Source organism: Sander lucioperca, chromosome 23 (genome assembly GCF_008315115.2).
Source record: "Sander lucioperca isolate FBNREF2018 chromosome 23, SLUC_FBN_1.2, whole genome shotgun sequence".
Taxonomy (NCBI): Eukaryota; Metazoa; Chordata; class Actinopteri; order Perciformes; family Percidae; genus Sander; species Sander lucioperca.
The window spans coordinates 18,929,224-18,950,368 of record NC_050195.1 but is presented as its reverse complement, the minus strand read 5'-3'; the positions used below and the strand labels follow the sequence as shown (position 1 = coordinate 18,950,368).

At 40.1% G+C, this 21,145-nt stretch overlaps 1 protein-coding gene across 4 annotated transcripts in view; it reads left to right on the top strand.

Annotated features, from left to right (window-relative positions):
• Positions 1-127: 127 nt before the first annotated feature.
• Positions 128-21,145, top strand: part of esyt2b (extended synaptotagmin-like protein 2b) — a 32,574-nt gene continuing 11,556 nt past the window's right edge. Inside the window, exons 1-13 of one of the 4 annotated variants that reach the window (XM_031292916.2) lie at positions 128-1,106; positions 5,504-5,545; positions 6,151-6,285; positions 6,596-6,672; positions 7,731-7,803; positions 9,907-9,996; positions 13,050-13,105; positions 17,881-18,001; positions 18,921-19,097; positions 19,295-19,377; positions 19,945-19,993; positions 20,193-20,282; positions 20,375-20,470. In XM_031292916.2, coding sequence (XP_031148776.1) covers positions 717-1,106; positions 5,504-5,545; positions 6,151-6,285; positions 6,596-6,672; positions 7,731-7,803; positions 9,907-9,996; positions 13,050-13,105; positions 17,881-18,001; positions 18,921-19,097; positions 19,295-19,377; positions 19,945-19,993; positions 20,193-20,282; positions 20,375-20,470 — 1,479 coding nt within the window. In that variant the 5' untranslated portion in view covers positions 128-716. The remainder of the gene's footprint in view (positions 1,107-5,503; positions 5,546-6,150; positions 6,286-6,595; positions 6,673-7,730; positions 7,804-9,906; positions 9,997-13,049; positions 13,106-17,880; positions 18,002-18,920; positions 19,098-19,294; positions 19,378-19,944; positions 19,994-20,192; positions 20,283-20,374; positions 20,471-21,145) is intronic. The other 3 variants (XM_031292918.2, XM_031292919.2, XM_035997989.1) reach the window with 3 other exon arrangements.

Genomic DNA, 21,145 nt, shown 5'->3' with positions numbered 1-21,145 from the left:
CTAAATGTGTGTTAAAAAAAAAAAACGTGTTAAAAATGGTGTTGTTTAAACGAGTATACTGATTGATACTACTAATACATCTGGTGCTGCTAGTTGTGTTTGGGTTGATTTAGTTTAGATGTCTGTCGTCTGTTGATCGATTTCTCTGTGCTCGTCATTATATACCGTGTCTTGGCCTTAACGGCTCTGGCATTTGATAGCAAGGTAACTTAACGCTGCTTGTTTGAAATAAAGCCAATTCCACATGTAAGTTTAGCTAAGAATAGCTAGCTATTACTTCATCGTCAAGTACTTCATCGTCTCTGAAGTACAATTGAGCATTACCAGCTGTGTTTACCGCTAATGAGCAGCAGATGGCGGTGTTCTTTTCTTTCTAGGGCAGCACTGGTAGCGCTCAGTGCATGATCCCTGTGCGTTTCTGGAAATGAGCATTTAACCTGTGTAGAGGCAGAGAGAGTAGAGCTGTAGAGCTGTGGACTGGACCCGACTGGCTCAGCGGCCCAATGTTAACCATGCTGAATGCATTCCGAAGCTTTTAGTCGTTGCGAAAACTAAAGTGGTTAATGCCAACGACCCCCCCAAAGGCCATGGGCTGGTGTGCAGGTGAGCCGACGTGAGCACTGGCTCCCGAAAGGAACCGCTTCGCACATGGGGACCATGTCACCCAACCGTATCCGCATTTAACTGTTTAACGACGGACTCCGGAGCACAGAGCCATGTCTAGAGACAGCATGACAGATATACGAGGAGCCCAATTACCTAAGGAGAATAATGGACACATCGCGCCGAGCCCCGCGCAGCCCAGCGCCAACTTTCCTCATCCTTCAGTGGGGAACATACCCGATGATATCCCGGTGTCCTCGACCAGCGAGTTGACACAGACCTGGGTTCACGTTGCTAAAACGTTTGTTCTGATTTTCCCTATTTACGCATTGGGCTATTTTGAGTTCAGTTTCAGCTGGCTGTTGATTGGACTTGTTATCTTCTTCTGGTGGAGGAGAATCACTGGAGGGAAGAACAGCCGACTGAGCCGAGCTCTTGCTTTCTTTGAGCAAGAGGAGAGAAGTATCAAGCAGGGCCTTACGACCTCTGATTTACCACCATGGGTAAGACACAATGTGAAATACAGTTGATGAAATAATGTCCACAGTCGTTTATCCTACTTGAGCTGTTTCTCTGAAGAGCATGTGGTATTTTTGTGAACAATATTTTTGAGTTTCCAGGAAGAAACAATCAGCTGACAAAAGCACGAGGAGCAGAGTTGAGCTGTAAAGCTGTGATGAAGCAGCTGTCCCCCCAGCAGTGACATTAGACTGAGTCCCAGTCTAAATACAGCAGGGTACAATGGTAAACCAGACACCACGCTGTAAGGGAAACATGTCAACAGGGTCCCTGTTATTTTGGGATTCCCACTGCTATCTCTCTTGCGGTAACTCACTCTATTACTGCAACACCTTATCTTGGTAAAATTGTTAGATAGCACTGGGGTTCTTTAATTTTTCTTTGTCAGGGTTAACAGTTTAGTGTTTAGGGTTTCGGTGAAACTATTCTGAAACCTCCCCAAAGACCCTCAGCAGCCCCAGTATAATCAACAAGATAACATAGGCTGCATTTAATCAAGTAGTACCAAATCAGAAAAAACAACTCAGCTGATATTTCAGAGATAAATATGTGAAGAATAACTGCAGGCCCTGTTTTCCCCTCAAAATGAATATCTAATGTTTTGCAGTGCAACTCATCATTTTTGTCACATAGCCATATGTTACGTGACTTCTCTCCAGCACTTGCCACTGAAAGAGTTTGTAAAATACCATGTAATCCTTTTTTTTAACTGCTGTCTGGATGCAGCTGGATTATAGCATCAAGGGGAAACATCTCAAAGTAAATGGCTTGGCCTCTTTTTAGGGTGTTATAACAAGGTAATGCGTTTAGGTTTTTCTAAATGTATTTTTTAACTAGAACGATGACAATTATTCTGATAAAACTTATCTCAATGCTGAGCCACAGAGCCATTACTATAAAGGTGATGTGGTATTACAAATGAAATGGTATTATGCAAATACTGAATCAGTTGGGCTCTTAGGTTCAGTATTTAGTCACATCCAATTCCTACAATGTCAATACTTAAAGATAGGCTGCCACAGTATGCAGAAACAGGGAAGGGAAAAAGGTGATAATAATAACATATTTTAACAATTTCAATAATTATTATTTTCACTTCATGCAGAACTCTGAACCTAACTTACACAGGCTACAGCTAGCTGACATGTGTCAGACATGGCTGTAAAACAAAAGCCAAATAGCCTTCAGCTCATTTAGATATTTTGATGTGAGAGTATAATGGACCCGTTTGAAAATAATCATGCCCATTTAGGTCTGAAACAGTTTCCCCGACTTTGAAGGCATGTTATGACCACCTTTCCAACATGATAATGTGGTCGACACCTACTTGTTTGGCTGGATGTGCAGTTTCAGTTGATACCAGAACCTTTGCTGTAGCTCAAAAAAACGATCTCATGGGAGCTTGTCAAACACAGACTTTTCTTTTTAAACAATATTTTTTTAGGGGTGCCAGGATCAAAAAAGGACTAAAATTGCCTCTATGCTCAACGTAGCCTAATGTTTTGGGATCAGTAAAAAGCGTATTCTGCAGACACATGGCTGAGGAGGCATCAAGGCTTTTAAATGAGGGTGGAGGAACTTGATGGGATATGGCAACAGCATCCCACTGAGGAAAAAGGCATTATTGAATGGCCTCAGCCCCCCCCCCCCCCCCTCTCCCCGCCACCGCCATGCCTTAAGTCTGTGGTTTATAAGAAACTGCAAGACATGCACTACATGTATCTCTGGTCATACTTGGTGAGGCTGTGCATCACAGGAAATCACATTACACCTTCCAGGGCTTTACAGCAATTGATTGGCATCCCCTAGACTGACAAGCTGAGCTCATATCAATGTATTTATACAGCCATGCCATCAGGGGTGGGGACTTTCACCAGTTATACTGTAGCTCCTAAATCTTTGCTATTGCCAGTTTCTCCCCACTAGGCAGACATGAGTCTTAATATACATGGCACTGCTTTCACAGTGGAGTGCCCCTATTTCCAAACTCCTACTGCTAAAGAGCACTCCTTGTACCAGTTTACACCCTCAGCTGTATTCGCCTAGGGTGAGTCATTGGCTGGCTGGTGTAGCAGCTACTTACACTAAAAGCAACGAAATGGATCTTTGTTTAGTATCACAAGGAAATAAATTTTGCACGCTGTCTCGCTAACGGCTGGTGTATTTATTAGTGGGAATGCTGTTCAGCAGCATTCCAACTATTGTTATCCTGTTCTTTATTTTTTATATCTTCTTATTCCGTATGTTTTTTGGCTCTCCGTAACTTCTGCATACGTTCAGCTATTAAAACCATTCAACTTTTAAAATGTTCAGCTCTTTCAGCTAATGATGGGACTTCTTCAACTTTTTTTCTACTATTTATACTTTTTAAAATATTAAGCTTTTTATGACTTTTTTTAACATTGAAGTCAATGAGAGCATGCTTCAAATCCTTCAAATCTTCTTCCGCTCCCAAAATTTTCAGCTCCTTCATACTTTCACCTACAGACGCCAAACAAACTTTAAAATGTTCACAAAATATTCAGCAATCCAGCTATGGCTTTTCAGTTTGATATCTTTTACAGTTTTTGTGAAAAAGCTGTTTAAGTTTAGTGATCATTTCAGGATTTTTCTGCGTTTCTAGTGAGTGTGTGTGGCGTCTGCCAGAGTGGATGATGTTAAACCACGCCATATTAAACAAACAATAGTAACCGATAGTAATCAACAAGCACACATACTATATGTCAGCTGAATCTGAGTTTGTCTGTTGTATCTCTGAATGTAATTTTCTACTTTTTCAAGATACAGCTATCATCATTAACTATATAATGTCTAATTAACAACAAGTTTGTATTTCAAGTTTGTTTCCAGGTCCTGATTACTTTCCAGACCTCTTTATTTTAGGTAGTTTGAACTGACACAAACAATTACACTTTCAAGACTTAAACCCCAATTACTTTTCAGTTTTACAACAACACAGCAGCAAGCTGAATAATTAAGATGCTTTATTTATTCCCACTTTCTGCTGCACAGCTCGGTTTTATCATCCAGCACTTAAACTATGTCCCATTGGGTGTATCATCCATTACTTCACCTGTATTTCCTGAATAAGGTCACTGTGTCAGGTGTAATAATGAAGCCTTGCCAGCGTCTCCTGCAGAGGATTATTATTATTTCCAGCTCATAACAAAAATATAGGCCTAAATCTGTCATATTAACTAGAAAGTTCTGTTCCCTGTCTTCCTGCTCTTGGCACTGCTTTATCCACACTTTGACATAAATGCTGGATAAGCACTTTTGCTGCCTCCATTAGGAATAGTGCTGTCCCTTGTAGCTGTCACACCGCATGTCATATCTCACCAGCACTCCAGCCAGAAGCATCACTTTATCATACTGTTGAGAAATAAACACCTTCAATTCAGAGTGATGGACAAGCAGGGCTGTTTATCTGGTATTCATAAGGGTTGTTTGTGCATTGCTGCACACCTTTGTGCACATGGTATTGACTTTATTCCAGGCACTTCCTTTACCTCGTGTTAAATCAATGCTCGATCTACTTTGGTCTTTAAACAAGATTAGTCAAACTGCAGCTCAGTCTCACAGCACAATTGTATTGTGGAGATCTATGGAAGTCTGGAGACTGGTTGGTATTGGATTTATTTTCAAATGTAGTAACATTACAAAAGCACAGTATTAAGGCCCTAATTCTATTTTCTAATTATCTGTAAATTCAATAGTATTGGGCAAATAACATGGCAATAATGCACTTTGCTCACACTTCAAATGTGAAGAAAAAACTAGGTTTTAAGGTTTGCGCTCATGTCAGTTATTTTTACAACACTTAAAAAGATGATAATGAAAAACAATGCATTCTTTATGGATAAAATGAAGGTTCCAATGACGTTTGCTTGAAGAATGTTTTGGAACGAATTGTTTTTCTTCCTTGTCCCTTGATTTAAACCCACTTTGCCCTCTCTTCTTTGAATTGTTTTTGTAATGATGGTGCATTCACAGTGTTGAATTGCTGCAGCAATGTAGAATGCTAGGTTTGTTGAGATATTTGGAATGAGAAATGTGACATCTTCAAACCTTAACCTAAATTTGTGAAATTTGGGTTACGAAAGATTAACTTTGCTCTTGGAATTTGCAGTAGTAATGTGACACTGAAATGGAAGAGGTGAAGGCTTTGCAAACAGTCCTTTGCAAACATGTAATAATTTATCCAAGCTTTTGGTTTTCATCAGGGCAATTCTTCACCTTTGTATCAGGTATTACTGTAAGTGGAGGCTTTTAAAACTAAAAACGTTTTAGTGCAAGCCTTGCCTTTAAAAAATGTTGCATTATCTTCCTTATTGAAACCAACATAGACTAGAGATTATCTGCTCTCTTTTCTCCATTGTAGGTCCACTTCCCAGATGTAGAGCGAGTGGAGTGGCTGAACAAGGTAAAGAATTAAGCAGCTGTCGCTTGAATTTGTCTGCTTGAGTAAAGCCCTCCTTTTTACCTTTTATAAACTGGAGTAAATGCGATGTCTGTCGCTCTTCTGCTCTCTCCTCTTCCCACTGGGGCTGCGAATGTTGCCACACTGTACACTGCAGCACATTTGACATGCAGCCGTGTTTCTGCAGCGCTGTGAAATGCATTAACCCTTATGAATCCCCATGGCAACGACCAGGATGTAAATTGTAAAGCACTCATGACTACACATTATAAATGATCTAGATGCTGACATCAGAATTGAATTTGCTAGTGTCCCTGCTTTGATGTTTGTTGAGTCTGACAAGGTTGAACTTAAATAGAACTACATTTTGAATATTTTAAAGTAACTATATCATTCACAGTGTCAAAGATGTTCCTGTATGAGGTAGCAAGAATAGCATAAAGACAATGAAGTTGATGTAGTGCCATTAATATCCCACAGTCTTGCACATGCATATGACCTTTAAAATAATTATATGATGGAAAAGGGCAACATTTTTTTTTTTTGTGCTAACAAGATTACAATGATTTCTCTTTAAAGTTCAGTCCTCTCTTTCTGTATCCTCTCAGACAGTGAAACAGATGTGGCCGTACATCTGCCAGTTGGTGGAGAAACTGTTCCACGAGACAATCGAGCCAGCGGTGAAGGAGTCGAACGCCCACCTGAGCACCTTCTGCTTTAGCAAGATCGACATGGGAGAGAAAGTGAGCACCTCTTAGTGTTCCTGCATGGTTCTAAGACTGATCACGTGTTGTTACAGCAGTGACAACACAGACTACTGGCAGCAGGTGCCGTTGGGACAGCTGGTGAGGGTGTGTGGGTGCTTGAACGTGAACATGCATACACGTCGCTAACACGTGTGCTTGTTTCATAAATAGTTTCCATGTGGGGGTCAGGAGAGGGGTCGACCTTGTGCTAACCGTGTGGGGGTTTGGGAGGAGTGGAAGTGTTGGTGCAGTGTTGATGGACTGGAGTGGTGCAGTTGTCATAATGGTTCCCTCTCTTGCAATGTAGCCGCTGAGGATCAACGGGGTCAAGGTTTACACAGAAAATATCGACAAGCGACAGATCGTCATGGACCTACAGATCAGGTGAGCCCACCAGATCCCTGTTTAAATCATTATTTTATTATGTTATTATATTACCTCTAAAGCTTCTGTCTGATTTTGGTTTAGAATGTTTTCCACAGTTTCCAGAAGACCTTATATAACATTGTCAGACTCATGATGGGAAGTTAAAAAAAAGGATCCAAATTGATGCAGCAATACCGTTCAAATCGTCTTTTTTATTCCACGTATGCTTCCTTGTCAAAACCTGATGCCTACATTACCCACAATGCAACTCGACCGTTTTGACGGGTTGGTCTAAAATCCGGGGGTGTAATGCTAGTAGCAACTAATGTGACACCAGTTCAGGCAATTTGTCAGATTTTGCACAGCTCCCCCTAGAACTACAAAAGGCTTTTTACAACTCTTTTTATATATGCAGTCATACTCTTCAAAAAAGTCCACCCTTTCTTTGTTGATCTAAGAGAAATAGAAAATTTCAGAAATACATTAGAAGAGCAACCGGTGTGTCCATTTACTGTGCTGCCAGACAAACTCATATTGTTTTAATAAAGAAGCACACAGCACAGGTAGTTTTTCACACAACTGCAGAGCACAGTAAAGTTGGTTGCTGACACTGTACGTCTGGGGTATGCAGCTTGTTTCTTGCAGCTCAGTTTGGCTGCTCCATCTTGTTCCATTACTTCCTGCAATATTTACAGTTGAGTCATTGTCAGTTAAACACCTTTGGTATGCATTAGTAACTTTAGACATGGTAATAGGAGCATGAACAGTGAACAATGAGGTTGATATTTAATTAAAAACAGCAATGCTGGATTACATGTGACATGATACATGAATGGGGGGACTCCGCCACTAACAATAAAAACCACTAGATTTGCTAGAAAAAAATGCCTACCACAAATAGGATTAAAAACAGAGTTTGATTTCATAAAATCCTTTAAAGGTTTATAATGCTTATATAGAGCAAAACCTTATGATGCATGTTTGTGTTTGTATTTATACAACATGAGTTTTAAAACAACAAAGAACCCTTGTACAGGATTTTTATCATACATATATTTTGTGTTTTTGTCCCTCAGCTTTGTTGGCAACACCGAGATTGATGTAGACATCAAACGCTACTACTGCAAAGCCGGCATAAAGAGCATCCAAGTAAGGAAATTCCTTTTTGTCAGATTTGTTTCACATCCTCTTAGAGGTACATTCCTCTGGCATTAGTCTTGGACTCACAAGGTTGTCAGAAAAGGAACATGAAGCGGACGTAAATTGGATATGAAGCTGCACAGTGACTTCAGGTAAAGGTCTGTCCTGTCGGCTCTAATTTGAAAGGGTTTTTTCAGTAGTGAAGAAACTGCAGCTTTGGATTTTGTACAGCACATAAAAATGATGCTGAAGAAAGACAGGAGCTTTTCTCTTTTCACTAGACAGTATTTCTTATTTCTGTGCAGTGGCATCTGTCTGCATGTATAAAGATTTCAGCATAGGGGTATGATTTCATCACACGCTGGTATGAAAGCACAAATTACTCATGTGTACTGGGTACTCAATGATGGGGCTGTCATGTAATGATGAAGTAAACAACAACTACAATAAAATAAGCATGGAGTGCATTTGTAAACAACCATTATGAAATGCTTTACGATATCGGTTCCTAACATTTTTTAACTTGATACCCCTTTTAAAAAAAGCAGTGCCTACTTGCACGTTTGTCACAGGCATCATGTCGAAATGTTGCCAACAGTTGAACCAAATAGTAATTTTCTCCTCTGCCATTGTTAGAGGCTTCAAGAGGTAAAAACTATCTAGTATTTCCAAAGAAATAGAAAATAGTTTGGCAGAAATGTTTTATTTATTCCATCCTATCCTATTTTATGAATTCTAAGACCACTAAGGTGGTTCTGAAGTTGGGGACTACTCTGTAGAACTATTAAAGATACTCAAATAAAAGGTTTTACTGTAGACGTTAACTTTGAATTACTGTAAAAGATTATAATTATCTTACTGGACTGAGTCCCACTTATAAATATATGTAATAAACATTTTTTTAACAAATAATACATTTACATAATGAATTATAATGTGTAATAGTAATGTGTATGTAACCTTACAACTTGCATTTCCCTCCCTGCTCTCTGTAGTGCCTGACTACATAAGTGTGTTTGTGTGTTTTGTTGTTCTTGTATGTCCTTGACCCTTTTCTGTTGCTGCAGTGTAACATAGCAGGCAGAGAAACAATCAGTGTGTGTGCCTCCTTGGAGACTGAGTGCTGTTAGGTCTGTCCCTGGGAGACATTTTTTACTCGCTGCCCTCATTATGTAGCTCAGGGAGACCTACATATCTCCCCAGCTCATTATCAGCCACTGATACATCAGTCCCCATCACTCCTTGAGCTGGTTTACATTACACAGAGCAGGTGCGTTTGACTCCATAACGCTTTTTAACTGCGGCTTTGTGACGAGAGGGGTCTTGGCCTTTTATTATTTGTTTACAGTAATATCAGCCTGTCGTGTGTTCCCACTACTATGATGGATGTCCAATCCTCACAGCTACTGTACATTAAAAGCCTGTTAAATAAATCACATTCTCTGATTGATTTCAAATTGTAGTCATTTTTTTGACAGATAAGTCAATACTCTGAAACTTCAGAAATGATTTTTGTACGAATTCAAGGATACACATGTCATTTTGGTTTGCCAGAATGACTCTCTATGTCATTTCTAAGAAGCTGATTTAATCTCACAAAATGACTTAATGAAGTGAAGTCTTAAAATGAATGTGATGGCATTTACTTCAAAGAGCTGCATACAAACACTCATAGAGCTTTATTAGTTTTGGTTTCAAAAGTGTTATTAGTATTGTGTTCACTGGTGTAATTGCAGTTTCAATAATATTTTATTGCTATCCATGCTGAAAGTATTGCCTCAAAACAAATAGACTTGTGCTAGAATTTAAACATCCTTTGTTCTCCGGTGTGGATTAAAACAGCTATGTGGTGTCCACATGACATGTGTAAAGCACTACCAATATCATAATCCTTGTAATTGTCATAATATGTTATGGAGAAGGTGGAGGATGATACTGGACAGGTGTGAAGTCAGGCTGTGATCGAGTCTCCAACCTGTCATATGCCACAGCTAACGGCTCCACTGCTGAGGAATGTCAAGGGCCAGCAGAGTGCGAGTTCCCTTTACTGTAGCGTTCCCTTTGTGTACGTTTGTGTACAGTTATTAATATGTTCCTCTTGTGTTTCCATAGATCCACGGCATGTTGAGAGTGGTGATGGAGCCGTTGCTGAGTGATATGCCTCTTGTTGGAGCTCTGTCTGTGTTCTTTCTCAAGAAGCCAGTAAGTCCAGACGCTGGGGATACAGTATGACACAAGTCAATTCAATTAAACCTGTTGTACAGAGCAGTCTGAATAAATGCAATATGAATAGAGTAGAGGATATTAAACTAGGATTTGTGATGTTGAAAAACAAAAACAGGTCCCTTCTTAGTCTTTTCCAGCACCTGAGATGGTGCAACAGAGCGACACATTACCCATACAGTGTTAAACTTTCTTTTTACTTGCACTAGATGCTTTCTTTGTGTTCTCTTTATTCAATATTTGCACCAAGGTTGACCCTATTTCTGTAAATATCACAAAATGTCCTGAATATCTTATATACCCCACTTTGGTTTTCTAACTATTTGTTAGAACATGGCACCTCATAAAACAAATCCCTCCATGGTTTTCTGCTTTGTTATCGGTTTGCCTCTTTTAGGTAATATAATGCATGTAAATTGGTCTTCAAATGTTTGTTATATAAGTCAAATCACAGCTGAATCACAGTACAATCTGTGTTCCCTTCATTTTACAACCCTAACTTCCAGTTTGTTTTCATTGCTATCAGCATTGTCTCGCAGCCTCAACACTTTCCATGATTTGCATTTCACATTGCCAGTTGTTTGCATATCTAATATTTCCCAGTGCACATTCCATCAATCTCCCTTTCCAACCCCTATGCAGAGCCACTGCTGCACAGCTTAACAATGTTCGGCCGATTTATACCAAATGGGAGGACCCAGTGGAACTATAGCGGAGCTTTAAATAGCAACAGATCCAGCCAGCCCTACTTTGGCAGATTTCTCTACCCCAGGCACTCAGCTAAAGCTCAAGGTGGAGATATTACTGTAGGAGGCTGAAAGGAAAAGGCAGCAGCCCTAGCCAGTGAATCGTGCTGCAGTCCCACATACACACACACACACACACAGACACACACACACACACACACACACACACACACACACACACACACACACACACACACACACACACACACACACTATACACACACTTATACATCTCAATCTTCCTGCTTTTAGCTGAGGAACATTACTTTGGTATACTGGAGGAGCGAGCAAATACATTGCAAAAGTAATTTCCTATGGGCAAAAGTATCTCGACATTGTGTACCCTGGAATTCAAGTAGCTCACCTTCCTTCTCTCAGCGTGCCATACAAGGATTTATCATGGGTGTCAAATGAAATAGAAACATTTCCAGACCATAAGTGGCCTTGGCCACGGCGGGGCTGTGTGATCGCACTAACTCGACTCAGTGCACTGTAAATAAAAAGATGCAACACATTCTGCTGTGAGACCTCTAAAGAGAGTCCATGGCTCAGGCTCAACTGAACAGTCTTACTTCTTTAAATAGGGACTTTTTTTTTCTCAGACTGTGTACTTTCCATTTTCATCTAACTCTTGGCAAGAAAGCAAACATGCAATTGATTTAGTGACCAATTCACTTAAATGCAGAAACCACTAGGTTTATAGTTGGAAGACAGTGCTGTTTTTTCAGTACATCCTTGTTACCCAAATGTAGTCTTTTGACAGGCAGGGGTTTGTCCCTCCACACCACCTTCTTACAACACTTCTTCTCAAACACATCATTTACAGCCCTGCAGTGCTCCCCTCTCTCCTGTGGCGTCAGTGTATCTGCTGCAGTGTAAGCAACTTGGGCAGAAAATTAGGGTGGGAAAGACTCATTAAGAAAGCTGCTTCAGCGCGAAGGCAGAAACAGATCAAAGCTTCGTGAGAGGAAGGATCTGCCTGCACTTCAGGTCTCAGCTGATGTCATTCACACTCTTTGATTTTTTTTTCTTCTACTGTCTTTCTTACAATACCAAATTTGACATACTTGCTGCCCGTTTAACCCAGAAAGTGAATGGAAATTGGTTTGGTTTTGTATCAGTTTCTTACTGTAGAATACTACTGGTACTTGGACCATGTCCCTGATCTACTAATGAATCCTCTGAGGCTTGCTGCTGCTTTTATAAATATTTTAGTAAGCATGTATTTTGTATACATTTCCATACAGGGATCTGTGCTTTCTGACAACTTGTGACTCATAAACTGTTGCTATTTGTGCACACAGCATCTGTTTATACGCTTGAGTGAACTTAGATGAAACAAATGTAAAAGGTAAAAACAATACACTTAAATATACAAGACCAGAGAAAGTCTTGGTTTATTTATTTTTATTTACTGGTGTTCAGTGAGAAGCACCAGAATAAGTCAGATGTTTCTTGCATAATGAATATGGCAACAATATAGTAGGTAAAGTAGTGCTTTGTTTAAAAAAAAAATAGACTAAAACAATAGAAACTTATCCATAGAACTTTTGATTTATATTATTTTTGCTGCAATTTGTGTAGGACTCTTTGTCACACCTGTTATTAATGAACAGTATTTGTTGGCCAGAGAATAAAATGCCAAGTGGTAAATGTAGCACAAGGGGCAGGAAACAATAACATTAAAGTGCTCATATTATGCTTTTTGGCTTGTTCCCTTTCCTTTATTGTGTTATATATCTTTTTGTGCACGTTATAGGTTTACAAAATGAAAAAGCCCAAAGTCCACCCCAAAGGGACTTACCATCTTCCAGAGAAAACACTGTTCACAAACTGCTCCAAACAGCTCTATTGTAGTGCAGCCTTTACTTCCGTGACGAACGTGCGTCACTTTGTAACACACATTAGAATGCTCGCCTAGCTGCTAGCATGGCACTCCCTCATGCTCTGCAACTGACAAGCTAGCAGTACTTACAGTTTATGTGCGACTCCCAACAAAGATGGAACAGAAGTGAGATGTCTCACTCTGTAGCTAAAACAGAGAGCTCAACACACAGGGTGAAAAGAGGAGCTGCACCAATGTGCAGTACAACAAATACAGTACATGGTGTTTTCTGAAAATTAAACCACATAAACCTATGCTGATACAACCTCTAAATACAATTATGAACCTGAAAATGAGCATAATATGAGCACTTTAAGTGTTATGATCAATTTAAAGTAATTGACACTTTTCTGCTAAACCTATATGTTCTTCTCTCTCTCTTTTCTTTGTTATTCTTTCAGCTTCTGGACATAACCTGGACTGGCCTCACCAATATACTTGACATTCCTGGGCTCAGGTAAGTCCGCTCAAACTTACTTTTGTCAAGACATGTCTTTATTGGTGTCTGTGAAAGATAATGAAATGAACCTTGAGATAGAGTTTTCAAACAAGTAGGAGTTTTTTAGTGTTTGGTTTCAGGAAACTGGCCACATTCCTACATTCTTTCACGCCAGTGAATCAATCATATACTCTAGTACTGTACAGTATAACTGTGCAATGTTTTTTTTATTTGTTTTGAACCCATTTTACCGTTGAATGTGCTAATTTAGCCTTTTAAGAATGGCAATGGTTTATCTGTGGATTTAACGGATAAAGTCAAGATTATCAAGTTTCAAAAAACCATAATTTATTATTCATCTGATACTTAATCTGAAAATACATACTGTAGGCTGTACTTTCACCGGACCTTATGGGTGTATTTTCAATTTGTACTTTCTTGTCCAGTACCTGAGATGGAAATTCCACCAAATGTGCTGAAAGTATTTTCTGCTTCACATTTTTGTTTTGGAGAGTTTTCTGAATGCCAGGGTTGTCCTCGTTCTTGTTCCTGTTGTGATTAAGAGCTTGATCGGACTCAGCTGATATACCTAAACTTGTCTTTTTGCAAGCAAACACTGAGCTCAAGTATGATGTATTTCTTTAAATTTGTGTGACATGCAGTACGTTCACATGCACACATTACTGTGAATGACCAGGTTAAGATAATAGTTAAATAATCTAACTGGGATGACACTTATCAGATCAGAACATGTGCTGCTTGTAGCCTGTTTTTCTCATTCCTGCTTAGTTTGTCTTGCTTTTATTACTGTGAGTGTCTATTCTCCTTGGGTAGTTGTGTGGGCTGAGTGCAGACTAATTGAGAGTTGATTAAGAGATGCTAACAGCCCAACACAATTACTCGCTGCTGTCTTGAGTGGTTCATACATTATTTACACCCTAAATAAAGTGATACATGCATGAATGCTGCATGTGATTTTCTTGGATTACAGCTGCTTGTCATATACCCTGCTGATGTGGACAGACATGTTGACACAGGCAGAGCTCAGTGGCCGGTCTCTGTCAACTCTTCTGTCGAGTCCTCCACAGGGGTGAAATTGATCCATGTAACTTTTGCAATGCAATGAATGTGAGGTTGGGTGTGTGTAGGGGCACATGTGCCTGTGTGTGTGTGTGTGGGTTTTTTGATCAGGGAGGAAAGGGGGGCACGTGCAGAAAAAGAGGGGTAAGCTGCTGTAGGAGAGACCCAGATGGTGAAATTGTAGCTGCAGCGACAGAGTTTCTTGAATGCAGCAACAGACAGACAGACAGACAGACAGACAGACAGACAGCGTCAGCTGCCTACATGAAGGCTCTCCCAGTGGGTCTCTCTTAAACCATGTCATTATCATTATGCAACAAATGGCTTACTTGTGTTCATGTTGTGATGTGTCATCGCTGTTGAGCTGGCTTCAGACTCAGAATCAAAACAAGACTAGGAGTCTACAGCCATGCTACTGCTGTTAGGCTGATCTCAGGCACAGCGGCGCTTTGAGAGAAATGCTAATGCTGGCATGCCAACAGGCTGACAATAACAATTTTAACATGCTGACGTTCAGCAGGTGCAGTTGTTTAGCATGTTCAACATCTTAGGTTAGCGTGTTAGTGTGTTAAATTAGCACTAAACTCAAAGTGTAGCTGAGGCTGATGGGAATGTCATTAGTTGTGCAGTTATTTGGTCATTAGTTTCGTATTGCCAGACCTATCTCCACAACGCTGCAGAGTAAAGTCTGGCCCCTCCACACATTCATTCCTGGATAGGAGAAAAAAATGTTCTGACATTGCAATCCTTTAAACCAATCACAGTCGTCTTGGGTGGCGCTATAAGCTCCAGTTGCAAAGACGGTGGATCTGCAAAATGGTCTTGGGAAGGAACATTTGCACCCCGCAAAAGAAAACGCCACATTCAATATTAAATGAAGTAAACTATTCACACAATACAGTAAAGTGAGCTATATACATTTGCTGGATACATGGTTAAATGTAATTAGCTCTTACCAGTGTGTATTATTATTATTATGGAAAGTGGTAAGAAGAAGGGAGGGGGGTTGCACTGTATGTGAGAGAGAAGTGGTGCAATCCCGGTCATGTGCATGTGAAGGTGGGGTTATGTCCGTACTGTCTACCGAGGGAGTTTACGTCCACCATTGTGATCACTGTTTACATCCTACCATCTGCTGATGCGCAAGGACTGTGAGGAGGTGGACTTAGGAGGCTGAGGAGACACTGCAGGACTGCTTAGCGTCTACAGACTGGGACCTGCTCTGTGAGCCACATGGAGAGGACATCAATAACAAGACAGACTGCATCACAGAGTACATTAAATCCTGAGAAAACATCACCATGTCCTCTCAGACTGTACGCTGCTTTCCCAATAACGAGCCGTGGATCACCAGTGACCTTAAGATTCTTCTTAATGAGAAGAAGAAAGCTTTCAGGTCAGTGGACAGAGAAAAACTAAGGAAAGTGCAGCACGAACGGTGGGAGAAACTAAGGGAGTGTTAGGACTCACACAGGAGGAAGCTGGAGACCAAACTGCAGCAAAACAATGTGAAGGAGGGGATGAAAGAGATACCCGGGTGTGGGGATAGAAGCAGACAGACACCAGGCAACCAAAGTTATTATGATTCATCATGAATGTTTGTACCAAATTTCATGGCAATCTATCCAATAGTTGTTAAAGATGTTTACTCTAAACCACAAAGTCAGGGGATCACAAAGTCATTAAAATTCATCCTCAAGGAATCCTGGACTGTAGAAATGTTAATGTCAAGCCATCCAATAGTTGTTGAGATATTTCAGTCTGAACCAAAGTGGACCTACATACCACCCTAGAGATACCCATCTCTAGAGTCATACCGCTACCAAGGCTAAAAACATTACTATCTGTCAAAGGATAAAATAAATGTGTCTTTGATGTGGTTCACAGGAGAGTAAAACTCTCTAAATATACTCTAAATATTGTATATTATAAAGTTTGAGTGTGCATGTCTGCCGTCAGCACTCTTGTCCTATAATGAATGAATAAAACCGTCCCGCTTTTGTTACTTTGCGTGCACACACACAAGCAGGTGCGTGGGGTGTTCCAGTGTTTACGCCAGGGGAACAACAAAAATGCAGCAATAAGCGCTGATGCAGCAGGAATCCCTTTACACCTTCTCAGCTCTCAGCTGGAGAAAAGCTCCGTCTCTGATCAGTCCCCCAGTAGAGAATCATAATGTTTCTAATCGGCTCACAGAGAAGAGCTGTAGCCTGCTGTTCCATTGGAAGATAAGCTGATTCATCAAATAAATGTTTCTCCTGACTCCAGACACAAATACAGCTGGCTAAATTGAGTTAATTTCATTGTTTTTTTTTCAGAGTAGATGGTGTCTGTGTTGCTTCAGTGCTGTTTTAGAGCAGGAAAGGAAGTTTCTGTCTTTAAAGGATTTTCAACTGGTTCACAGTCCCGAAGGAGCCTCAGGAATTGTCACTTGTCTATAGAAATGACTCTCACCTGTCTAAGGTTAGGACTTACCCATTACTTTAGTTGCCTTTATGACAGGAATAAAAAATTAGGGTGTAATTTACTGCAGGCATTTCAAAAACACCTTGTATTGGATTCACAATCTTGAACAAATTCAATTAAATGAAAATCGAGCAAACTCAGAACTACTCATGCTCTAAGATGTCAAATAACTGCTGGGTATTTATACATTGCTGACATCTGGGTGGTTTGACACTTAGAAACTAGTTGTCATTATGAGTTGATATAAAAAGGTTTGGAGTTTGAAGGACCTTAGCCAACTGTGTAACAGATTTTTCATGCAGATTATTAATCGTTAAAAAAGATCCATTTAGATACTTATACTTACTTACTTCATACTTTTCACTTATACTTTTTACTGATTAGGGCCGCCCAGGATCATTGTTATGATTAGTTAGCTAGATCATTTCCCAGAATAGATAAGTGGTGTAGCCAGACCACACTTTAGTGGAGAATGGTCCTGTGCCTAATTCAACAAGACATAGGATAGAATAGGAATTTTCAAAATGTATACCTAGTGACAATATCAGCCCTCCTGTCATCTAGCGACTGTAAGTTGCTACACTTTTGGACAACTAGGAAGCACATGGGATAGGTGTTTCAGGTCCTGTGTATTAGTAAATGTCTGATTTATTAGGCTAGATGTCTGACCATGTTGTTGTATCTCCCATGTCGTCAGTTAAGTGTTTCCCGCCGCCCATTTTGTAGATTTAGCCGGTGTGTTTTCAGAGTCCTGGTATCACTCCAGAGACAATTTCACGATCACTTCCAGTTTACGAACACCTTTGATTAGAATATACACATTGTGATATATGGAAAGCTGTGCCATAATCACAACTGTTTTTCTTCGAGTGACAGACTGAGCAATAACACCGGATGATGAATTTTCACTCTAATTCCATTTTTTCCAGCCGTGATTGCAATTTTCCAGCAGTGCCACGGCAGCTAAATGAATAAAGGGAAGCTTGGCGGTAATGCCATTCTCTGGCCTCGTTGTCGTTGTTGTTGTTGTCACAAAGTGTTGAATCATTAGTGGAACAGATAGACATTCAGAGGGTTTTGGCTAGCAGCACCAACATGCTTGAACTGAAATGTACTGTACTAAGCTGAGATTAAAGGAGAACATTTATAACCCAAGGGCACCCTTACTGTCTATTAAATAATTCATTGCTTCATTCTGTTTATCTTCCCTACCTCCCTTCTCTCAACCCTCTCTACTGTCCTTACAGTGGCTTCTCTGACAGTCTGATTCAAGACATTATCTATAGCTATCTGGTTTTACCCAATCGTATCACCATCCCACTGGTCGGGGATGTGGAACTGGCCAGGCTACGCTTTCCCATGCCAAAGGTACTAATGCAGTTTGAAAATGCAATTAAACAGGTGGTTCAATGTGCCTCTTCATGAGGGAATTCATGGTTAGTAGCTGAAAGTCCCTGATAGTCCAATCTCAGTGGGCCTGTGTGATGTGTGTTTTATTATTCTTTCTGTAATAAAAGAAAGCAGATATCAAGGTTTTGTATGTAACTCACAGCAATAAAACAGAATGAAAAAGAGCCAAAGCAGCAAAAAGCATATCAAGGCTTTGTTGCTAATACCTGTCTCCATGGTAACAAGATAATCACTTGCAGCATCCTTTGTTCATGAGATATTTTGTGATGTTTAAGATATTTTAGGCTATAATTATTGTATGCCTTTGCACTCTTTTTGCTAATAATTCTACCAATCTGACTTTAATATGGAACCACATCAGCTGATCAATTGATAAATTGGATTAAAAAAAAGTTAATCAAAAACAAACTTGCTTAAGGCAGTATCACCCAGCAATGTGAAGTAGTCAAATGCAAGCATTTGTTGCTTTTCTCTGTTTGATATTACTACAGAAATACATAAAGATACATTGAATGAAGATAAAGTAAGTTAAAAGTACTACATTTCAAATTTACACGCAGACAGATCTTGACATCATTGTCATCATGATGACCTGGTACCATACAGTTGTCTTTTTCATTTCTGGTCTCTGGTTCGTACAGTCATTAACTGTAATGTATATCATGAAATGAAATGTAAATAATAAATAACCCCATTAAAAATATTGTGTTTCTACCTAACCCTAGTAATAAGCCCCAGTTTTCTCTCACATTGCCTCATGGTACCCAGCAGGTAATATCACATCCTATCAAGTCAGACTCCATTGTGGCCTCGAAGTGTCAGAAGATGCTATTTCAGAGTTGCTCCCCTTAACGCTGTGCTCTGCATGTCTCCACAGGGAGTCCTGAGGATTCACTTCTTGGAGGCTCAGGATCTGGAAGGGAAGGATACCTTTCTGGGAGGGCTGATCAAGGGCAAGTCTGACCCGTACGGTGTCCTACAGATCGGCAACCAGCTGTTTCAGAGCAAGGTTGTGAAGGAGAGCCTCCATCCCAAATGGAACGAAGTTTATGAGGTGACAGATTTGGGATGTCGCTTGGAGTAGGGAGCACATACTGCACATTATTATAATAGTTTAGTTTGAGTAATCTGATCATTTGTTTACTATGAAAACGAGTGTATTCTCCCAACCTGCGTTACATTAATGGAGGTTATCAGTCTATTGACTGGACATGTCTGCTTGAACAAGCATCAATCTGTTGTCTTCATCAGGCTTTGGTGTACGAGCACTCAGGTCAACACCTTGAGATTGAGCTGTTTGACGAGGATCCTGACAAAGATGATTTCCTGGGAAGGTGAGTTTCTCTCATTTCCTGCCCTGCTCTGATCTTATCCCACATAAGAAACAAGTTCTCAATGTGGCAGATATGTAACAGCAAGCTTAGTTGTTATCGGCCAGCTATATATAGGAAAGCTAAGGATCTGGTATAGCATTCGATTTTAGATTGTTTTCTATTTAAAAGGGACAGCGCACATTAATCAACATGAGCACCGAGCCCAACATGTAAATGTGTCAAATTTAGCCATGCAGTCTAATTTTCATCTGCAGTCCCTAGCAGGTTGATGGCTTACATATTGTGTCTTAAACACCCTGTTGAAACCTGAGCGGAAGGTGTGTTGAAAGTATCTGTGCTAGTAGACATCAGTTAAAGTAAAGAAGAGGTGTTATTCCACAGTTCCAAGCCCAAGGGTAAAGTCAATTGATTTTACCCCAAGACTGTTACACTACACCCAGCGCTGACAACACAAAGCAGCCAATCGATAGCTGGACCCTCTCTGTTCAGTGTTCAGATTAATTGGTGTGATTTCTCTGTTTACTGTTTGCCGTCGCAATCTGAGTAATTATTTGTCATTATTCACAGCCTGATGATTGATATGACTGAGCTGCATAAAGAACAGAAGGTTGATGAGGTAAAGCATTTTATGGCAACATTATATTACTCATTTAATTAGAATTTGTTTAGAGTTTATAGATTACATGTTTTAAAGGAATAGTTCGATATTTGTCAGGTTTTGAAGATAATTCTTTAGCCCGTCGTTACAAAAATCATTAGTTTTGGTCCCTTCAGTGACTTAGCTCAATGATTTAACTTTGATGTTTTTTACACAGTGGTTTGACCTGGAAGAAGCTCCTACTGGGAAACTCCACTTAAAACTGGAGTGGCTGTCTCTGCTCTCCACTCCTGAGAAGTTGGACCAGGTACAAAAAAAAACCAAACTTTCTTGTTTTAACAAAGCTAAAATATTGTTTGTCATCGTTCTCTGTGGTGACTGACTTTTCTGTCCAATCAGGTGCTGCGAAGTGTGCGTGCAGACAGGAGCCTGGCCAATGATGGACTATCGTCAGCACTGCTTGTGGTCCATCTGGACTCAGCAAAGAATTTGCCTGTAAGATACTGCAACGTTCACTTTGTTTTGAAGGTAGCAGTGCTATTGTTCTGATGCTATAGCTTGTGGTAAAATATAGCATTAGGCATATGCAGCCTTCTTGCTCTCTACCCAAAACACACACACACACACACACACACACACACACGCACACACACACACACACACACACACACACACACACACACACACACACACACACACACACACACACACACCACATTAGCAACACTGAACCAGTTCAGTAAGAAATACCAGTGTTGCATACTTGTTTAACCAAGGATTATTGCTCAGTGTGCAGCAATGCTCCACATTCCTGTTACCATATTTTTTTGTGACACTTGATTGACTTCATCAGTTTGCTTTCCATGTAAATTTTGGTTTACACTGCACTCTGACCTCCAGGTGAACCTAACAACCAGGGCAGGTGTTTTCAATATTTTCCTTATTATCTTAGCTATTACAAACTCTTATTATGGATGTAGCCTCCAGCTCCAAACAGTTTATCAAGTTTTATGATCAAGTCACTAAACCTCAGGAATTCTGTCTTATGTCAGTATTTTTGTAGCTGTTGTCAGATGAGAACCTTAAACCTCCAAACCTCTACTTTTCAGGACTTTACAGTGTATCTAATAGGATTCAAAAGCTATCATTGCACCAAATGTGGTAAAACCT